Genomic DNA, 21,394 nt, shown 5'->3' on the forward strand with positions numbered 1-21,394 from the left:
TACTTCTTTTCGCCCCTCTTCCCTATTTATTCCTCAGCTTCTGTTCCAGAAACCCACTTCGTAATAGCTGCAGGCAGCTATGGAACCCTACAATCACACATGGTATGCACTCACTAATAAGCAGAAGTTAGCATAAAACTCAAAATAAACAGTTACGATTCAACCAGCACAGGAAGCTCAAGAAGAAGAACTTAAGTAAGGGTGCTTTAGTTCCTCTAAGAAAGGGAACAAAATACTCACAGGAGCAATAAGGGAGACAATGTGTGGAGCAGGAGCTGAAGTAAAGGCCACCCAGAGACTGCCCTACCTGGGGATTCATCCTATAAATAGTTCAACAAACCCAGACACTACTAAGGATGACAAGAAGTGTATACGAAAAGGAGCATGCAATGGTTGTCTCCAGAGGGGCCCTGCCAGAGACTTACAAATAGAGAGGCAGATGCTAGCAACCAACTATTGAACTGGACATGAGGTCCCCAATGGAGGAACTGGAGGGTGGTCCAGAAGAGCTGAAGGGGTTTACAGCCCCATGGGAAGAACAATGATTTCAGCCACCCAGACGCCCCAAGACTCCCAGGGATGGAACCATCAACCAAGGGACTCACATGGTTCCAGCCAAAAATGTGGCAGATGTGGAAGGAATGGTTCTTGGTTAGGTAAAGGCTCAACAGAGGCCCCAACAAAGGGAAACCGAGGAGGGGAGGTGGGAGTGTGTTGGGTAGAGGGGCATATACGTGGAGGCAGGGGGAGGGAGGAGGGGTTGGAAATCCTTGGGGAGGGGGGAAATTGGGAAAGGTTTTACCATGGCAATGTAAACAAAGATGATATTCAATTTAAAAAAAGATATAAAAAGAGCCAAGTGAATATTCATCTTCCCAAACGGTAGGCCATGGAAAAGGGTTCGTGACAATTTGATTACATTTCCTTGTTTTCCTACTTGTCCATAAAATAAACACAAGGTGAGACATAGTGAATAGTCTTTTGTGATTCTTTTACTTTTATACTTTTTGATTTTCAGAGCAATGGAGCATAAGAAAATTAGCCAGGAATGCAGCGCAGACATGCAACAAGAGCACTTGCTCAACCTCAGCGCGTTTGGTGTTCAGAGCATCACGGCACTCTCTGGTGAGAGATGGAGTCTAAAGTTAAAAAAGCAAAGCTTTCATCAGATGTCTTTATTTAACCCCGTACTTTGTGTGGAGGCATCGAAAGCATGTGTTTATAAAGAATACGATGTAGAATATGAATATATATTTATTTATATATATTTATTTATATATATTTATATATATATATCTTCTGTAATAGAGACATTTGATAGAAAAATAGAATAGACGTTCCTGTCTGTAGAGGTTAGAATGGACTCTGTGTTTTTTGAGCAGCTGATGAAGGATGTCACCAGGGAAATGCATCTCTGAGAGAAGGCTGCCAGTTTACTGTGGGTTATGCGATGTTGTCTTTGGGATGTATCTGTGAGGAGAGAAAAGTTGTTTCAATAAGTTGTGTCTCCCATTGCATAGATGTCTACCTGAGCCAAAATATGCTTTCTGGTTGCTTTTTTTAAATCTAAAACAAGGAGCCAGTGTGGTGGTTCAGTCAAACATCCTAACTGTGCAATACGTTTTAAAATGTGCTTCTTTATTTAAAAAAATAAAAAAAAAACAATTAACTAAGTATTTTCAAGTAGTCCCTCCCCACAAACATGGCCTTTGGGTTGAACTAATGGTCTGCTGGAGACTGGAGATCGTATAAATTAATGTTAGTGATTTGAACCTGCAACCATGTGATGCTGTATCACAAGAGTAGCACATCTACCACTACCCCTCCCCCCCCCCCAAAAAGAATAGCACATCTAAAGAGACAAACCCGAGAGAGTCTAGAGGGAATACCAGTAAATATGCTCTTAATTCCTTTATAGTATAACATAATACACTGTTTTTTAGGAGGGACAAATGGTCTGGGAGCAAAGTTCTTTTACAGCGTTACAGCAACAACAAGCCCAGTGTGGTTAATTATATGATATGCTTGCAGCATGTAAGGCGCTCTGTTAGGATTCATCTGTGGAGAAATGCTAGCCTTTTTTTCAAGCTTTGTGTCTGCGAGATTACATATGACAAATAGTACTTTGATACCTTTGATGGCAAGGAACCCTTGAATACATGACCTGATACAGGGAAACCTGGGAGTGTGAGAGTTTGTTCAGGTTCTATCCCTCTTACCATCTGATGTGATGTGCCAAACCAAACCAAGAGGTGGTTGTTTTCTAACTTTCAACCACAGGGCACTGTTCTGCTGTCTCACTTTGTCCTGTTACACACACTTGGGTTGGATTGGTGTCAGCATTTGGACATAGTAGCTCACTTATCTCCTTGAGAGTTGGTATAGTAGCTCAGCCTAGCAGTAACCTTCTCTCTAATTGTGTACTAATTAAGCATGTGCTTTTGTTTTGCCCAGAAATGTAAGTAAAGATGGAGACTCCAAGTAGCATCGTATTTACTGGAGTGAAAAAACACTCCTACATGGAAATCTGGCAGGTTTCTCAGAGGGTTTGCACTGACAACAGCAGAAGACTGAGAGACTGAGTTTATAAGACTGTCCTTTTTTCAGTTGTAAAATGTCCATTGGCAATACTAGGTTTCAGGAATTGCTAATACATAAAAGAATACTAAAGAACTATGATAATAAAAAATTTTAGATATGGTAATGAGCAATATAGACTATGTATCTGAAAAATCATGTTACTAAGAACTTTTTTGTCTAAGTACACACCAAGGAGGGAGGGCACAGAGATAATCAGAAGAACCAGGAACCTGGAAAAGAAAAAGGAGCATGGAACCCAAGGCTGTGCGCCCTGTGAGGGAGCCAACAGGGCAATGCTGAGAAGATAAGAAATCACTCCAAGAAGCTCCAGCAGTTGACCCAGACAGACCCAGACACCCACGGTCAAACAGTGGATGGAGCTTGGGGACTCTTAGAGAAGAACAGGAGGAAGGATTGCAGGCCCCAAAGGGAATAGGAACTCTACATGAAGACCCACGGCGTCAACTAACATGGCCCTTGGGACTCTCAAAGACTGAACAAGCAGCCAAAGAGCACAAATGAGCTAGACCTAGGCCTCCTGTCACATGCACATATGCAGCAGATGTGCAGCTTGGTCTTCATGTGGGTCCCAAACAACTGGACCAGGGGCTGTCCCAAAAGCTGCTGCCTGTAGGTTGGATATGTTCTTCTAGCTGGGCTGCTTTGTCTGGCTTCAGGATAAGCCTAGCCTCATAGAGACTTAGTGTGCCAGAGTGTCGGGGGATACCCAGGAGGGTTCCCACCCACTCGGAGGAGAATAGGAGGGGGAATGGGGGAAGGATTGTGGGAGGAGGTGACCTGTAGGGGGACAGTGAGTGGGATGTAAGGTGAATACGTAATAAATAAAAAATAACTTTTAAAAAAGAGAGAAACCAGTCACAAGTATGTAAGAGTCTAAGCTTAGATTATGTGGTTTCAGGGTCCTACAGGTAGAACCTGAAGACACAAGAAGAACATGTGGGAACCCCACATCGTACCAACTCTCTAATGGAAGATATTTATCAAAACCCATGTATGTGTGGCCAATAGACCAAAAAGTAGCATTTAAAAGGACAGCTGAAAATCTCAGCAGTGGCAGAGTGTCTAAGTGTCCTCCATTGCCCAAAAAGGAGAAAAACAGACAGAAGAAGGCATGGTGACCCACTGACCACGGGGAGACTCCAGAGGGTTAGTACCTGAGAAATGAGTGACAATAACTAACTCCTGACAAGTGAGGGAGCCATGTTCTAAAGAGGCTGGTGCCAGCCATGCACACATCCCTGTACGGGCATCTCTGCAGTGGATGAACGTGTACATCAGAACATCAACTATGTGGTAAGTTTTCATAAGCAACATTGATATGAGCACTACTAGCCATTTTGTCAGATATGGTGAAGAGACAGAAACCAGGAGGCAGACAAATCCTATAAGCAGAGCCAAGTCTCAGTCGCAGTCAGGGCTGCCTTCTATGCTTTAAACTTTATGGAGAGTGAAAGGCTTAATGCCAACAAGACAGAGCTTATACATAATAGACAAAGTGAAGTTTCGGAGAGGAGATAAAAACATAATTAAATTAAGAATACAGTAGATGCACTTATCTTCAAGTTAGCTAACGGAAAGTTGGCGAGCTACAGGAAGTTCTTAACAATCAGAGAATAAAATGTAAATAAAATAGTTACAATGCTTATGAGAACATGTGGGATTCATCAAACATAGGACAAAAATGCTTGTCACCAGACTATGAAGTTAGGGTGAGAAGGGATATAGAACAGCAATATTTGAAAATATAAGCACTTATATTTTCAAAGTATAGGCTATAATTTTTATGACTAATAAAAAAACCACCAAATTCCACCATGTCCAATATTAGCAAACATCAAAGAACACTGTGGAGAAAGCTGAAGGCAAGAAGATGTAGGAACATGGAGTCTGTGTGGGGGCTGTTGTTTTGTTTTGGTTTTTTTTTCTGATGCTCTGAAAGCAGATAAAAGACCCAATCTTCAAAGCAAAAACAACTCATTAGGAGACTAAGAGACAGATACTGGTGATTTGGATATCCAGAAAGAAAATATTTTCCAAGACAGATTTTATTTTAATTTAGCAAAAACATTTTCCAAAAACTAAAATAAAACAAGGACATTACTTTTCTATACAAAATACTTATGTAGTCACTCCTGTAAAATGCAGATATTCCAATCCAGATCATCACTGGCCAATACAATTATAGTTTTGGACACAGATACTTTTATACTAACTGCAAAAAAATGAAGAAATAAAAACCTTAACCTGCATAAAAATAAATATCAGAGTTATTTATATTTGACCTCAGTGATACTAATAAAAATTTCATTTCTCTGACAATCTGTGATGTATCAGAATTTATAGGTTTAGATGTTTATTAATTTGATAAATAACTTATTTAGAATCTAGTTCTGTAATAATTAATATAAAAATCCTCAAGCCCTGACGTACAATAACTTTTAATAGTATATACACTGAAATGGGAAAGTATCCTTAGATACAGCACCATCAATCTGTTTAAGTCCTATGCTACACTACAGAAAAAATTATCAAAGCCTAAGCTGCTATCATAGTCATTATGAGAAATTCAGTGGTCAGCTTGCAGCTAGTAAGCTATCTGCTAATGCTTTATAAGAGAATATCTATTGTTTGCCTAAATGTACACAGAGATACAATTTATGCAGAAGATATTTATTCTGACATATCATACCATCCCAAAATATCTAGCTCAACAATTTATTATAATACAATGTATATTGGAAAACTAATTAATTGAGATTCCATAACTTAATCACGTTAAGGTAATTCCTTTGTCTTGCCATTAAAAACAAAAAGAAAAACAGAGAATTAAAACCAGATTAGCAGTCCAATGTAAAAGCATGAAGCTCATTTCCCCTATAATCTCTTTAATAAACCAGGCTAATCACCTTGAGGGAAGTCAAGGATCTGACCAAGACATCTATACTGCAGTGAAAGTGCATGTTACATACATGTCTCTCCATGACTGTTTGTCCAGCATACTTACCAGTTACTGTAATTTCTCTCTTTGAAATTTCTGTCCAGCTTTTTGTGATGAACAACCAGTATTTTCTCTATTAGGAGAGGATGAACATGGCAGAGTAACATTGTATGTTCTCTTCAGAATAGAATGTCTTAAAAATGGACTGAGCTGTGGATAAAAAAGAAACAACTTACCTTAATTATATTATCTATATGCCTTAAAGGAGTAGTTTTACATAAATGAACAAAGATCTCATCGATACAAATTAATTTACTCTATCATTCATTAGGATACTACAATTTGGAATAATATCTTTAAATGTTCTTTAACATACAAAAAATTATTAGTCATGACCTTAACCAAATTTTACTTACTGTTCTTGCCATTTTATTCATATATTATATATATTATAATTATACTATAATATATACTATAATTATAGTATAAATATATATTATATTAAAATATGCTACATATAGTATATGTCTGTACATGTGTGTATATATAATACTATTTCAGTATTATGAACATGAGCTAGAAAGATATAAGCCATTTACCTTGCCTTGGCAATATATCAATAAAAACATTGAGAAGAAAAATTTGAAGCAACTTTACAAGTGATTAAATACTAAATAAATGCAATGTTTATTCATCCATTGTTATCTGTCTTTTTGGAGACATTTGTAAAATCATGAGAGTGCTGTGGCACTGCTGTCAGTATTAAATGTAATCGTATATGTGAGCAGACCAAACCTAACACTCGGTGGTAACATAGCCCTTGTCACACATCTTTTCTGAGTTGGACTTCCCTCCCAGTGGATACCACACCGTAGAGTTTATGGATGATCTGGGAACTGAGAAGAATAGTTTAAGAAAACAAGTTTAGAATCCTGCATTCTAGGGCTTATAGTTTTCCATATGGGGCTGAATGTGATAAGACAACAGTTATAGGCTTAAAATCAGCTTCAAATAGGAGGCTGTTTAGCAATTAGCAATGTGTCTTCCAGAAGATTACCCCTTATTTATGAGCTTTAATTTCCTCATCTTTGAAATGGAGTCAGAGCTATTTTACTTTATATTACTTTACATTTGATAGACAAATTAACACAATCAATATGAAGTAGCCCTTATCAAGTCCCTCCTATCTTCAACGTTTCTTCCCTATAACTACCCCACCACTTTTAAGCTACTACCCTGGCACTCTGCAATGGCTCTGGATACTTACTCTATGTTGTGGTGGCTGTCAACTGTAACAACTATTTTTGTTGGCTACTTCATACCTCGAATTTTGCTACTGCTTTGACTTGTCATGTGCATATCTGTGTTCTCTCATGGTCTGAGGTAAACCTGTATAAGGACTATTCGACCCCCAAAGGTGTTGAGATCCAAAGGTTAAGAATCCCGGCTCTAGAGGTTTTCCCCCCATCTGTGGGTTAATCCTAAATAAGGCCTGTGCTGTCTTAGAGATGTGTGTTTCTCCTCCTGCCACCCTTCCATACATAAAAACGGGATTAGAGCAATCATATTCTAATTTTGAAATACTAGGATGTCATGGATTGGCCAAAATTCATAGTCTCTCTCTCTCTCTCTCTCTCTCTCTCTCTCTCTCTCTCTCTCTCTCTCTATCTTCCTCTCCCCATCCCCCTCTCCCTCTCCCTCCATCTCTCTCTCTGTCTCCCTCCCTTCTTCCCTCCCTCTCTCCTTCTCTCTCCTTCCCTTCCTCCCTCCCTCCCCCTCTTTCTCTCTCCACCTCCTCCTCCCTCTACCTCTCTGTCCCTCCATCATACCTCCCTCTCTTCCTCCCTCTCCCTCTCTCCATTCCTCAATCTCCCTCCTACCCAACTCTGTATATGTGTGTAACTTGGGATCACATAAACTGAATAGAGGAGCAGAGATTTAATTCAAGCCACTAGTTCCCATTCCTTACCAACTTCTAAGCAAAAACACTGATTTCAGAAAGGCTAAAAGTTTGCCATGTCTAGAAAATGAGGAAGTGAGGAAAAAATTAGGAACTAAGTTTTGACCTTAGCCATTCTGACTGGTGTGAGGTGAAATCTCAAGGTTGTTTTGATTTGCATTTCCCTAATGACTAATGATGTTGAACATTTCTTAAGGTGTTTCTCAGCCCTCTGAAGTTCTTCATGTAAAAATTCTTTGTTTAGTTCTATACCCCACTTTTTAATGGCGTTATTTGGTTCTCTAGGTTCTACCTTCTTGAGTTCTTTGTATATATTAGATATTAGCCCTCTGTCAGATTTAGGGTTGGTGAAGATCCTTTCCTAATCTGTTGGTTGACGTTTTGTCCTTTTGACAGTATCCTTTGCCTTACAGAAACTTTGTAGTTTTATGAGGTCCCATTTGTCAATTCTTGATCTTAGAGCGAGCATAAGCTATTGGTGTTCTATTCAGGAACTTTTCCCCTGTGCCCATGTCCTCAAGGGTCTTCCCCAGTTTCTTTTCGATTAGTTTCAGTGCGTCAGGTTTTATGTGGAGGTCCTTGATCCATTTGGAGTTGAGCTTGGTACAAGGAGATAAGAATGGATCGATTCGCATTCTTCTGCATGCTGACCTCCAATTGAACCAGCACCATTTGTTGAGAAGACTATCTTTTTTCCACTGGGTGCTTTCAGCTCCTTTGTCGAAGATCAAGTGACCATAGGTGTGTTGGTTCAGAATGGCTAAGGTCAAAAACTCAGGAGACAGCAGGTGTTAGCGAGGATGTGGAGAAAGAGGAACACTCCTCCACTGCTGGTGGGATTGTAAGATGGTGCAACCACTTTGGAAAGCAGTCTAGTGGTTCCTCAGAAAACTGGGCATGGCACTTCCAGAGGACTCTGCTATACCACTCCTGGGCATATACCCAGAGGATTCCCCAGCATGTAATAAGGACACATGCTCCACTATGTTCATAGCAGCCCTATTTGTAGTAGCCAGAAGCTGGAAAGAACCCAGGTATCCTTCAAAGGAGGAATGGATACAAAAAATGTGGTATATTTATATAATGGAGTACTATTCAGCCATTAGAAACAATGAATTCATGAAATTCTTAGACAAATGGATGGAGCTAGAGAACATCATACTAAGTGAGGTAACACAGTCTCAAAAGATCAATCATGGTATGCACTCACTGATAAGTAGATATTAGCCTAGAAACTTTGAATACCCAAGACATAATCCACATATTAAATGATGTCCAAAAAGAATGGAGGAGTGGCCCCTGGTTCTGGAAAGACTCAGTGCAACAGTATAGGGGAATACCAGAACAGGGAAGCGGGAAGGGATAGATGGAGGAACAGGGGGACGGAAGAGGGCTTATGGGACTTGTGGGGAGTGGAGACCCAGAAAAAGGGAAATCATTTGAAATGTAAATAAAAAATACATCAATAAAGAAAAAAATGTAAAAAAAAAAATTAGGAACTAAAGGCTGGGGAAAAAAATAACAACAATGTTGTGAGGCCCCAAGTGTCCACACTGGGTCTGTACTCAGTACAATCTTCAAAGATCATATGATAATTTCAGTTTCAAGCAGACTTAGCACAGAGCTGAGATATTAGTAGATCTGAATTTGAGCACAAAATAGTAGAAACAGAGTGGGTGTGTTAAGGTTCCATCTACATCAGAAACAAAAAATAACCAATTTACCAAGTCCACTAGGGCACAGACTCTTACAAGGCCCTTCGCTATGGGCTCCTCATGCTAAAGATTTCAGATAAGAAATGTCTCCCTCACAAAGACAGACAGAGCACCACCCAGGAGAGAAAAACATAGGTCCATACTATCTAAGGCAGTGGATACTCATTCTGCAAACAGTGGTGAATGAAATAGAAATGTACCTTAAAGTATCAGAATTTTGCATCATATAACAAAGCTTCATTTCAAAAATGGGTATATTAAAAGGATGCGTGTCTGAATGAGCAGATTTTATTAATAGACAGTAAATGATAACATATCATCTAGACATAATGTACCTATAAAAATTAAAACATCTAAATGTTTTAAAAGTTTAATCATAAAATATTAGTGCTTGCTTTGTGTAGAATTTTATTTCAGAAAATCATCCTGATTATAAAAATTAGATAACTGCTTCAAACAAGACAGTGAATTTTATTCCAAAATCTAAGAAGAGCTTTGCACAATTGTGTTTATATATACTAAAACAAGGAGATAAAATGTTGCCTTAATTACTTTACTAAGTTATGAGTGTGTGTTTCCAAACCATGTGAACTCGAAGGATATGTGTACACTACAGGATTTGAACTCACTAGAAAGCTGAACCAACAAAACCCTAGCTGACACTACCAGGCATCCAGTTTAGGATAAAGGCACAAAACAATACGGTGGGGTCACTAAGAGCCTTTGGAGTTACACTACTAGGAAGCCAGAGAGAAATAGTGCCAGTGATGCAGCCATGATGCCAGTGCCGTGATAACCAGAGAGAGCCATGGCTCAACAGTTAAGAGCACTGACTGACTACTCTTCTGGAGATCCTGAGTTCAAATCCTGGGAACCACATGGTGGCTCACAACCATCTCTAATGAAATCTGATGCCCTCTTCTGGTGTGTCTGAAGACAGCAGCAGTGTACAATAAATAAATCTTTAAAAGAACTGAAAAGTCTATGTAGAGGTCTTTAAAATCAATGAAAAAACTGTATGAATATATAGTAATAAAGAAAATATATATTACAAAAACAATTTGACACTGAGCAACTAATTCTAACCCACTGTGAAGACATCAAATTCACAACTCTGTTCTTCCTAACTCGCATGCATGCAGGGAAAGTAGAAAGCTTGCCACCCTTACTAGAGACTGGGAATCAGTCATTTTGCATTTCTCTCAGTTTATGACTGAAGATAGCACTGAATGTGACCATATGCCTTTGGTGTATTTGAGCTTCAGAGAAATCATGTGGAGACTATGGTTTTTAGAACCTGAAAGTCTCTGAACGTACATTCCTGCAATGAAGAGGAGTCTAAAGTCCACTTAAGAATTTTATATTATGCATCATAATTTGTCTTACAAAACCGATTTAAAATTAATCTGAACTTAGACGAATTTATGTACGTTGTTTCCTTTAAATGATGATGAATGGACTTGAGTCATGAATTACAGTTGAGGGACAATCAGTCCACTTTTAAAACCTATGTTCCTGTCTCAAACACTTAATGAAATAAATTTGAATATGTTTTAATTTTCCATTGGTTATGGCTTACAGTAAAGTTATAAATAACATGGCACATATTCACTATGTGCCATAAAATATATTGCCTAAATCATTTTCATCACAAGGGGTTATTAGCACATATTTATTCATATGTTTGCTTGGATTAAAAGTATATATTTTCTTCTCCAGAATAATGAATGCCTTTCCAAATAACAGCAAGATATATTTTTTTTCTTAAAGTCATTACTTTGTTCCTTGTGAGAAAAGAAAATAATAGGGTTGCTACATATATATATATATATATATATATATATATATATATATATATATATATATATATATGTATAAAGATAGAATATTGAAACCATTAACAAATAACTTCAAATGAGTCACAGCCATTTGTACATCTTGGATATTAGCCCTCTATCGGATGTATGGTTGGTAAAGATCTTTTCCGAATTTGTTGGTTGCTGTTTTGTCCTTTTGACAGTGTCCTTTGCAATTTTATGAGGTCCCATTTGCCAATTCTTGATCTTAGAGCATACGCTATTGGTGTTCTGTTCAGGAAAGTCTCCCCTGTGCCCATGTGCTCAAGGCTCTTCCCCAGTTTCTTTTCTATTAGTTTCAGTGTGTCTGGTTTTATGTGGAGGTTCTTCATCCACTTGAACTTGAGCTTAGTACATGGAGATAAGTATACAAAGAACTCAAGAAGGTAGACTCCAGAGAGCCAAATAACCCTATTAAAAAATGGGGTACAGAGCTAAACAAAGAATTTTCACCTGAGGAATATCAAATGGCTGAGAAGCATCTAAAGAAATGTTCAACATCCTTAGTCATCAAGGAAATGCAAATCAAAACAACCCTGAGATTTCACCTCACACAGTCAGAATGGTTAAGATGAAAAACTCAAAAAAAAAAAAAAACAAAAACAAAAAAAAGAAAACAAAACAAAACAAAAAAAGAAAAAAAGAAAAGAAAAGAAAACAGGTACTGGTGAGGATATGGAGAAAGAGGAACACTCCTCCACTGGTGGTGGGGTTGCAAGCTGGTCCAACCACTCTGGAAATCAGTCTGGCAGTTCCTCAGAAAACTGGATATGATACTACTGGAGGACCCCGCTCTACCAATCCTGGGCATATACCCAGAGGGTTCCCCAGCATGTAATAAGGACACATGCTCCATTATGTTCATAGCATCCCTATTTATAATAGCCAGAAGCTGGAAAGAACCCAGGTGTCCCTCAGTGGAGGAATGGATACAGAAAATGTGGTATATTTACACTATGGAGTACTACTCAGCTATTAAAAACAATGATTTCATGAAATTCTTAAGCAAGTGGGTGGAACTGGAGAATGTCATCCTGAGTGAGGCAACCCAATCACAAAAGAACACACATGGCATGTGCTCAGTGATAGGTGAATATTAGCCCAGAAGCTTGGAATACCCAAGAAATAATTCACATATCAAATGATGTCCAAGAAGAAGAGGCCCCTGGTCCTGGAAATGCTTAGTGCAGCAGTGTAGAGGAATACCAAGACAGGGAAAAGGGAAGGGGGTTATTGGGGAACAGGGGGAGGGAAGAGGGCTTATGGGACTTTTAGGGAGTGGGGATCCAGGAAAGGGGATGTCATTTGAAATGTAAATAAAAAACATATTGAATTTAAAAAAAACACAAAAAACCCCAAAAATTCCAATAAAAGAAAAAAAGAAAAACAAAGCAAAACAAAACAAAATAGTCACAGCCCAAAAATACTAATATCAAAACCTGTTCCAAAGAAAAGGTAGCTAGAGGAACACAGTGACTAATGATTTATTCTGGACGTGAAATATTAATCAAACAGGGTAATTAGAATATGATCTATATTACAGATAATAGCACAGTAACAATGTGAGAACCCCTGATTTTTAATCACTGCTTTGTAGTTTTGGGAAAGAATATCTTCCTTGCAAGGAGATAAATTTTGATGTACTTAAAAGTGAAAGATTGTGATACATTATAGACCTAATAATGTCATAAAATGGTTTATAACAGTGTACAGCTATTCATGTGTGAGGGAGAATCAAAAAGAGACATGGAATGGAAGTTTAAAACATATTTCATGCAAGAATTAAAATACTAACGTTTGGTTGTTTTTCAAAATACATTTAACAATGTGTAAATCTTATATTTTTTTTAATTTTACGTGTTTGGGTGTTTTCCACATATCACAATGTGCCCGATGCTCTCTGAGGCGAGGTTAAGGAGGGTAGGATGCCCTGTAATTGGAGTCACAACTGATTTGGGGCCATGGGTGGTGGGTGCGGGGGACTGAAGCTGGGTCCTATGGAAGAACAAGTACATTAAACCACTGGACCATCTCTCTGGCCTCACATCATGCAGTGGTACAGTGAAGTGTCATCTCTGCATCTCTAGCATTCAGCTACTCTTCAGCTGCGGTTGTTAAAATCTGGCTTCCTCTAGAAATGGAAGCTCCGGACTGGAGTGCTGGCTCATCAGTAAAGAGCACTGGCTGTGGAGTACAATGTCTCATTCTTTGGGTGAGCCAAGGAGTCTGTGACCCAGGGAAAGGTTTAAGAACCAGAATACTAGGGAGTCTCCTGCAAAACAGTAACTCCTACACATGGTGGCATAAACAAGATTGAACAACAGCAAAAGTGATGGGCATATTAACACAGAAGAGGAAATGTTTGTAGGGTTCTACCAGTAGACAAAGATTACAGGCAGCTAAAGACTGCTGGGGGAGGGGAATTAGTGTCTCCAAGGAATGAACTCCTTATTGGTTGTCCAGTGTAGAGTGGTCAGCCCTGAAGCCATATATGCAGTCAGTGAAAATGGACTTGGCAGGTTGTATTTACATGTTTGTGCACACACATGCAGATGCATGCACATATGTATATAGAAAGGCTATCACCTCATGGGAGGATCTGGAGTGGGAGTACCAGGGAGGTGCTAGGTTTTCATGCTCAGAATTCTATCCAAGCCCTCCACATGGTATGCATGTACTAGCCTAGCAACGAACTACCTCTGGGCACAGCAATGTCTGCTATGAATGTTAAACAATTCCAAAATTTTTGAGAATGTTGAAAGCTTTTAAATATATATTACTGAGCTACTTTATGGCCCTTCGAATCATCTAATCTAACTCTATCAATCCTACCCAATGCTCTCACAGTGCTAAGTGTTTTCCATTTTCCTCTCAGTATCATCATATAATATGGTTCTTTAATATTTCACTCTTTCAAACAACTCTAGGGTACCACAAAGCAACATGATGTACAATATTGGGGGATACCTCAGAGTCAGGAAACCAGCATCTGAATTAACCTTTGCAGAGAATTTGTAGCATATTTATAGAAAGAAACTAAACTCTGTTTCCTGCTTTATCAACCTGCACACACTACATTTTCCCACCCATCTGCAACTATATTCCTGTATTCTGTTTCTTCAGATACAGAAAGGCTTACTCTGAAAACCCCTTGAAAGATTTCAATATTGCCCACACCCAGCCTGTTTCAGCGTCCCGTGGATGTTTCTGCTTCTCACCTGCTTGCAAGATTGCATCGCGATTATGTTCTGAATAATTTGTTACCTATTCCAGAAACTGTTTTTCTCCATTTCTTAGTACAATACTGGAAACTATATCTGACATTAAAGCACACAAAGTTCTTATTTTGTTTTCATTTGATTTACAGTCTGAGATCATTTGGTCACTGTCAGTTTCTAGAAAAAAATCCTCTGCTAAAATTCTATCATATGTTACTTTCCTATTTTCTTTACTCCCATTTCAGATTGCTGCTACACAAATTTAACTATCACAAGCTACTTACTCATGTATTATTTGAGCCAATATTCATTTTCAAGTATAATATATATATAAAGATATGCAAACAAGCTACGATTTTCAGAAAAGCACTGCTACAGAAGCAGTCCTTAACTAGTTCATCCCTTCAATCTGCCTCATATCTTCACTAGATGGACGCACAGAGAAGACCTCTGTTTGCCTCTGGCTTCATCCATTCATTCGCATTTGGCTTGGGATATAGATCCTTGTGGTTAAGTAGTCTTTTCATTTCATCCATTTACTCATTTTATAAACACACTAAAGTAAAGCACTTTATAAACTGTTTCTGATGATCACTATAGATAGTTTCTAGTTTGGGCTATAAAAATTAGTGCTATTGACCATCAGTGTACATGAATGCTAATACATACAGGAACACACTTCTGTTCTGTACCCAGAAGAGTACTAGGTCGAATATCTGCACATTTAGTTTTACGAAACCGACCAAGGAGTTTCTGCAATTATCTCGGAATTGCATGTGTTTCTGCACTTTTCCCAGTGTTCTGTGCCCTTTGCCCCCCTCTCATCCTTGTGTTTTAGCTATCTTAATGGAAATGAAGTGGTAGAACAGTGCCACAAATGGAATGTCTGTGTGTCCCTGAAGTTCACGTTCTACAACTTATGCCCCAGTGTGTTGGTCTAAAGTGGTTCAATAACTAGGTACTTGTTTTTAGAGGCAGCTCTCAGAGAGAGTTTGGTGCTCTCATATGACAAAGAGGCAGGTAGCTAGCTTTCTGCTCTGTGAGGATGCAAAACCTGGGTAGTCATGCAAGCCTGAGAGAGCTCTTACCAAAACCCAACCACACTGCAGTCTGATCTTGGAATTCTAGCTTTCAAAAATGTGGGAGCAAAATTATTTTGTTTAAAAGCTAATCACCCTATACTATTATGTTATAACATACTGAATTATCAAAAGGAATATCATCTAAATGTATTATCTTTAGCTTTACTATCTATGTGTACACATACATATACACATATATACATACATATGCATACATATACCCACATATACACATGTACATACATGTGCATGTACATACATGATATGTATATACAATGTATATATTCATATCTATATATGTATATATGCATACAATATATAATATACAATTATATAGTGTATATTAATGTATGTTCCTATGACAGTTAAAGCTAACTGTCAACTTGACAGAATCTAGTATCACATGGGATATAACCTCTGTACATGCCTGTGGGAGTCATCATGATTACATTAATTATGAAAGGAAGACCTACCCACTGTTTTTAGCATCCATTCTCTGGTTTAGATCCTGGACTGTATAAATGGACGAAGGAAGAGCGTGCCAACAAGGGTTCATCACTTTTTGCTTCTTTAATGAAGATGAAATGTGGCCAGCTGCTCCCGGCTCTGGCTGCCTTCACTTCACAATAAACCCTTCCCCATTAAGTGCTTTTGTCAGGGTATTTTATCATGCCAATAGGCTAAGACTCTTAGAAACTTACTTTATTTCATTTTTTCAGAAGTTGTACTAAATTTACTTTTCGTGTTTAGATATACAACACATCTAGAACTGTTTATATTTGTGACATAAGGTATCAGTTCTCCTTATTTCCCACACGAGAGGCTCTTGTATACCGTATGGAAGCAACACCTGTTAATAAAAAGCTGATGGTCTCTTAGAAAAAGGCAGGAGGTAGAAGGAGAGAGTTCTCAGAGAGATTGGCACTCTGGGAGATAGTCAGATGTGGGAAGATTCTCCAGCAGGACTCTGAGGAAGTCAGACATATGAAACTGAGGAGAGGTTGCCAGCTATGTAGCAGACATAGAAAGTTTTAACTGGTTAAATAAGTTATGAGTTAGTTGGTGGAGAAATGCTTAACAAAAGGCCATAACCACTGTGTATAAATACGCCTCCCCTTCGTTATCCAGGAACTGGGGCACAGGTGGGAAAGCCAAGGTCACAAAAGGTCAACTGGATGAGCATTATTTCTCAATGACATCAACTTCCCTGGTATAATATACTATCGCTAAATCTCTGAGGTTAATATTTGTTAAATATACTCTTCCATTTGTTTACCCCATGTCAGTTATTACAAAGGGGGTTCAAGATAGGACCCTAATACAAGCTCATGATGACTGAGAAGGAACGCGTTGGTGTGCACCTCACTAACCCTGCAGTCCCTAGCAGTTATTAAGTTTCCATTGCTCAGAATGGCCAGAGAAGTATGTTTCCAATCTGTTGGTTCAACACAGGAACACAGTTGCTGGTGGGTTCCTTTTGCTTTGTGAAGCTGCAGAATTGTTTTCAACACTGCTGCCCAGACACCTTCCTAAGGAGAGCACATTCAGCTCTTACACCAGCGCTTTGCAGCCTTACCAGCCACCGCTTGCAACTGGTTTTTGCATTAGTGATATTTAGTAGTAGTAGTAAGAGGCTACATTTGTGACCTGTGCTGCTGTTTAAAAAAAAAAAAAATTGCTTATCCTTTTTTTTTTTTTTACACTCCAACTTTCCCGCTCCCGGTTCACCCTCTGACTCTTCCCCATCCTGTACCTTCTCCCCACAGCCCTGTCTCCATGAGGTTTTGCCCACCCTCCACCCCCACCCCACCAAACCACTCCACTCCCTGGGGCCTCCAGTCTCTTGAGGATTATGTGCATCTTTCCTGACTGAACTCAGACCTGGCAACCCTCTGCTGTATATGTGTTGGGGGCCTCATATGAGCTGGTGTATGCTGCCTGGTGGGTGGTCCGGAGTCTGAGATATCTTGGGTGTCCAGGTTGAGACTGCTGGTCCTCCTACAGGGTCGCCCTTCCCCTCAGCTTTTCCCTAATTCAACCACAGGAGTCAGCAGCTTCTGTGCATTGTTTGGGTGTAAATATCTGCATCTGACTCTTTCAGTTGCTTTTGACACGCACTCTTACACAATCACCTAATGGCTTTCAGTTGGGAAAAAGGCTCACAATTGTGTCAGATGATGTTCTTTCTCCTAGGGAGTTGTCCTTTATTATCCAAGTAGTTATCTTCTTTCTGGGGACTGATTTCTCAGCTTCTAAAAATTAAAGCATGGTTTAGAGACAAACCATGCTTTTGTACTCCATGAAGACTGCAGTCTCTGCAGAATCGCTGGTTTGTGAAACTGCTCTGCAAGCATCCCAAGCTCCGATGGCCTCTGCTCCAGGTAATGTCTGTGCCAACCAAAATTTCCATTCTGAGTTCTATAATATTGAAGATTTGCTAGTACTGACTCTGCGCACCTTCTGGTCTACTGAAGTGCCACACTGTGTACTGTTCATGAGTGTTAGCACCTATTGTTTACAGACACTCATTTACCCTCATAGTGGTTGTGAGTTGTTGTTCTTGTTCTCTCAATCTTCATGATTAGGGATGAAAGGAAACTCAAGTGAAACCATTGAAAAATGAGGAACAAAAATAACAAAACAAACAATGTCATAAAAATGTTTTTGATTCACATCTACATAGTTCTATAGTTTAAATAATCCTTAAAATCTAATTGTCATTGAACAACATGGAAATAAAAATTGTTATGCATATCTCTGATATAAACAAGCCCAACACTTTAAATCTTCATGATAAGTAGAAGCCATATCCAATCTACAGTACCAAGCCCATTGGAATCCCTGTCCAGTGTTAAAACTTCAGTGAGTTTACATAGTCTTTCCTGATAGATAGTAGACTCATGCTAGAATTGACACCTATCAGTTTTGATTATTAATATTTAGTTATTTCCCAATTATTGCTATATGACTTCTTTACAGTTTTGTTGTAGTGGCTGCTTTATTTTTGTGTTTTATAGAACTGATGACAGAATACATGCACAATGTAAAAACTGACTATTTTATTCTTTCAAAAACATACCTTAGCAGTGCTCAAAATAATAATATATTTATTTATGTCTCACTTCAATACTTAGTTTTACTAACATTATTTTCATGAATTTGCTTTTAAGCTAGTTCATTGACACAGAAATTGTAAGTTCGTGCAATTAAACTATGAATTTAAGCTGTTCAATTCACATTGCTTAATTTATTTTTTATGTCTTACCAGTAACAATTTCCAATCAAGTTCTTGTTAGTTTGGCTAGAACTCAGAAATAACTGGTTCATTTGAAGAATACACCTCGAGTATTCTAAGAGTAACAGGGTAACTCTTCATAACTAACTCTCGTCATGTTAGTTAAGAAAGGTTGTCATCTGAGCCACACTCTGCATATTTAAAGTTATTCACTGTCTCATAATTTTTGTGTGCATCTGGGAACTGAGTCTTATTTTCCATCACTGGGAATAAGCAGTTCTTAAAAAGAGTTGGCTCATAGTAAGTGATCTCTGATTTGTTACTTCTGTCTATTATCATGATTAGTGTAAGGAGAAGTAGGGCACAGGCCCACCAAGGTATGCATATGGAGGTCACAGGACAACTCTGTAGAGTCATCCTATTCTTCCATATTGTACATTCATTTTGAAGTTAAACTCAGATTGTCAAGTATGTGTGACAAGTGATTTCACCTGGACTATTTCACTGGCCCTCTCTGCTGCTGCATTTGTTAGTAATATAACAATATTATTATTGTACTTCTTTCTAAAATGTTAAGTGTCATGATTTTTCATGCATAACATTTTTGATAGCTAAACTGACTACATTTTTCTTTTGTGGGATTCTTCCATTTGTAGTTATTAACATATTATCCATAACTTCCTAGGCTTAGTAAATGTATCCAAAATGGAAATAAACACAGTAAAACTGTTAGATTGGAGCTGCAGAGATGGCTCACTGGTTAAGAGTACTTCCTGCTCTACCAGTGAATCCAAGTTCAGCTCCTAGCATTCCTACCACATGGCTCACAACCACATGTCACCATGTCACTGCAGAGCTAAGGGAGCCAATACACTCTTATCTTCCAAGAGCATCTTCTACCCCCATTCCACACACTACCCACCCTCCTCTCCATCTCTCTCTCTCTCTCTCTCTCTCTCTCTCTCTCTCTCTCTCTCTCTCTCCTCTCTCTCTCTCACACACACACAAACACTCTCACTCACATGCATGCACACACGCACGTGTGCACACACACACACACACACTCACGACTAAGTAAGTAAAATAAACATAGGTACAAACCAAATTAATTAAAATTAAAAAGAATGAAATTAGTTAATGTAAGAAACTAAGCAGGTGATCAATTTCCATGTCTTCTCAGATCTAGTGTATTATGCATTCAAGTAGATGTGATTATATATAACTTCAAAAATGACTCTGAAGTTCTAAAGGTATCTGCAGTAGACTTTTTTGGTACCAATACTAGTGTAGTCAAAACTTACAAATGTGTAAAAAAAATAGTTAACATTTTAGTGACATTTTTTAAAAGTTCACAGCATTCAAACGAAATACTGTAGCTGAGAAGTGGAAAATGACTAAGTTCTCTCCAGCACATAAGAAAGGTCATGAGGAGCGTCTACCCACTGAATCCACCCTCTGCTGGGCAAGCCGGAACCAGATAGAGCTTTGACATTATTACAGGTGGAGGAGATAAGCCAAGTTCATTGACTATATTCAGAACTTAATACTATTATTTCTCTTTGGTTTTCATGGCAACTATTAGAGATTTTCCATTTCTTAAGTTAAAATGTTAAAAGTATACATTTTTCCTGATGGTTTTAATGTTTCAAATATCAAATTCTTAATTATAAAAACATAATTGTACATTAGCATAATCAAAGGCTCTCATTTTACTCACATTTTAAAAATGGAAAACATCATGTTTCTGTACTAATGGCAAATTACAAGAGGATAAGCAGATAATGTCTCAAAAGAAGTGTTCAAGTTTAAAATAAATTGCATGTATAATGAGTTCATTTTACATTCATTCAGTATTTATATTATAATAAGGTGATTTTAAAAAACCTATTAAAAGCAGACCAGTTCTTTAGATGATTATACTATAAATGGAATTTGGGGGAAATTAAAAAGCAAGCAAGTAGGGTAAAAAGTTTAGACATTTGTTGACTGGGTCAGGAGCTATATGTAAATGCTGATGTACTAAAGTTAAATAGATTGGGAGGAAGGAACACAGCCAGGAAATACAAATGACATGAAAGTCATCTTGTAGTCTGAATGGAAATATGTCTAATAGTTATTAAGATTGTTTTGCAATTCCTTTAGAGAGGCAATTCCATATAATGCCATGAGAATGAATTTTTTCTAGGAAGCAGGACATCTATCAGGCATCTATGTAAAGCATTACATACTATAATCTTTCTAGTCTATTTAGAAATGCTAAGTCATCTATAAAAGATCAGAATATCGGAAATGGCCATTGAGATGCTGGCATTATTTTACAACATGACATCTTAAAAGTGAATCCTATGGCTAAATTATAAACAAAACCAATCATGGATTTCACTTATATCCAATAAAGACTAAAGAAATATTTCTACCCAAATATGAATGTTCACAAGGCTCTGAGACATTAGTTTGAGAATGAAATCTTTGAGTAAAACATTTTCTGTAATTTCACAATTCTTTAATGTCTGCGAGAATGGAAAATGCATATTAAATTTATGAATGTTTGAGTGTGATAATGCCGAGTTTTTTCTTTGGAATCCAAAAACTCACGATTAAGCAATTTAAGTTTATTCCTTCATTAGTCAGGAGTAAGAACTTTTCTCCTCCAGTTCATGGGAAGGAAAAGTCCCGTTTATGCACCTTCTGGCTCAGTTCCTACAGTTGATGTCAACAAGAATGAGTGTTCCCTGTGACCTTCACTCTTCTTTAGTGCCTCACCCCAAATGTCTATTTTGCAGTCGTCA

The 21,394-nt window shown here is 38.1% G+C and overlaps 1 protein-coding gene across 1 annotated transcript in view; it reads right to left on the bottom strand.

Moving 5' to 3' along the window:
• Positions 1-5,608: 5,608 nt before the first annotated feature.
• Positions 5,609-21,394, bottom strand: part of Stpg2 (sperm tail PG-rich repeat containing 2) — a 499,721-nt gene continuing 483,935 nt past the window's right edge. Inside the window, exon 13 of the mRNA XM_052178828.1 lies at positions 5,609-5,749. Coding sequence (XP_052034788.1) covers positions 5,609-5,749 — 141 coding nt within the window. The remainder of the gene's footprint in view (positions 5,750-21,394) is intronic.

Source organism: Apodemus sylvaticus, chromosome 4 (assembly GCF_947179515.1).
Source record: "Apodemus sylvaticus chromosome 4, mApoSyl1.1, whole genome shotgun sequence".
NCBI lineage: Eukaryota > Metazoa > Chordata > Mammalia > Rodentia > Muridae > Apodemus > Apodemus sylvaticus.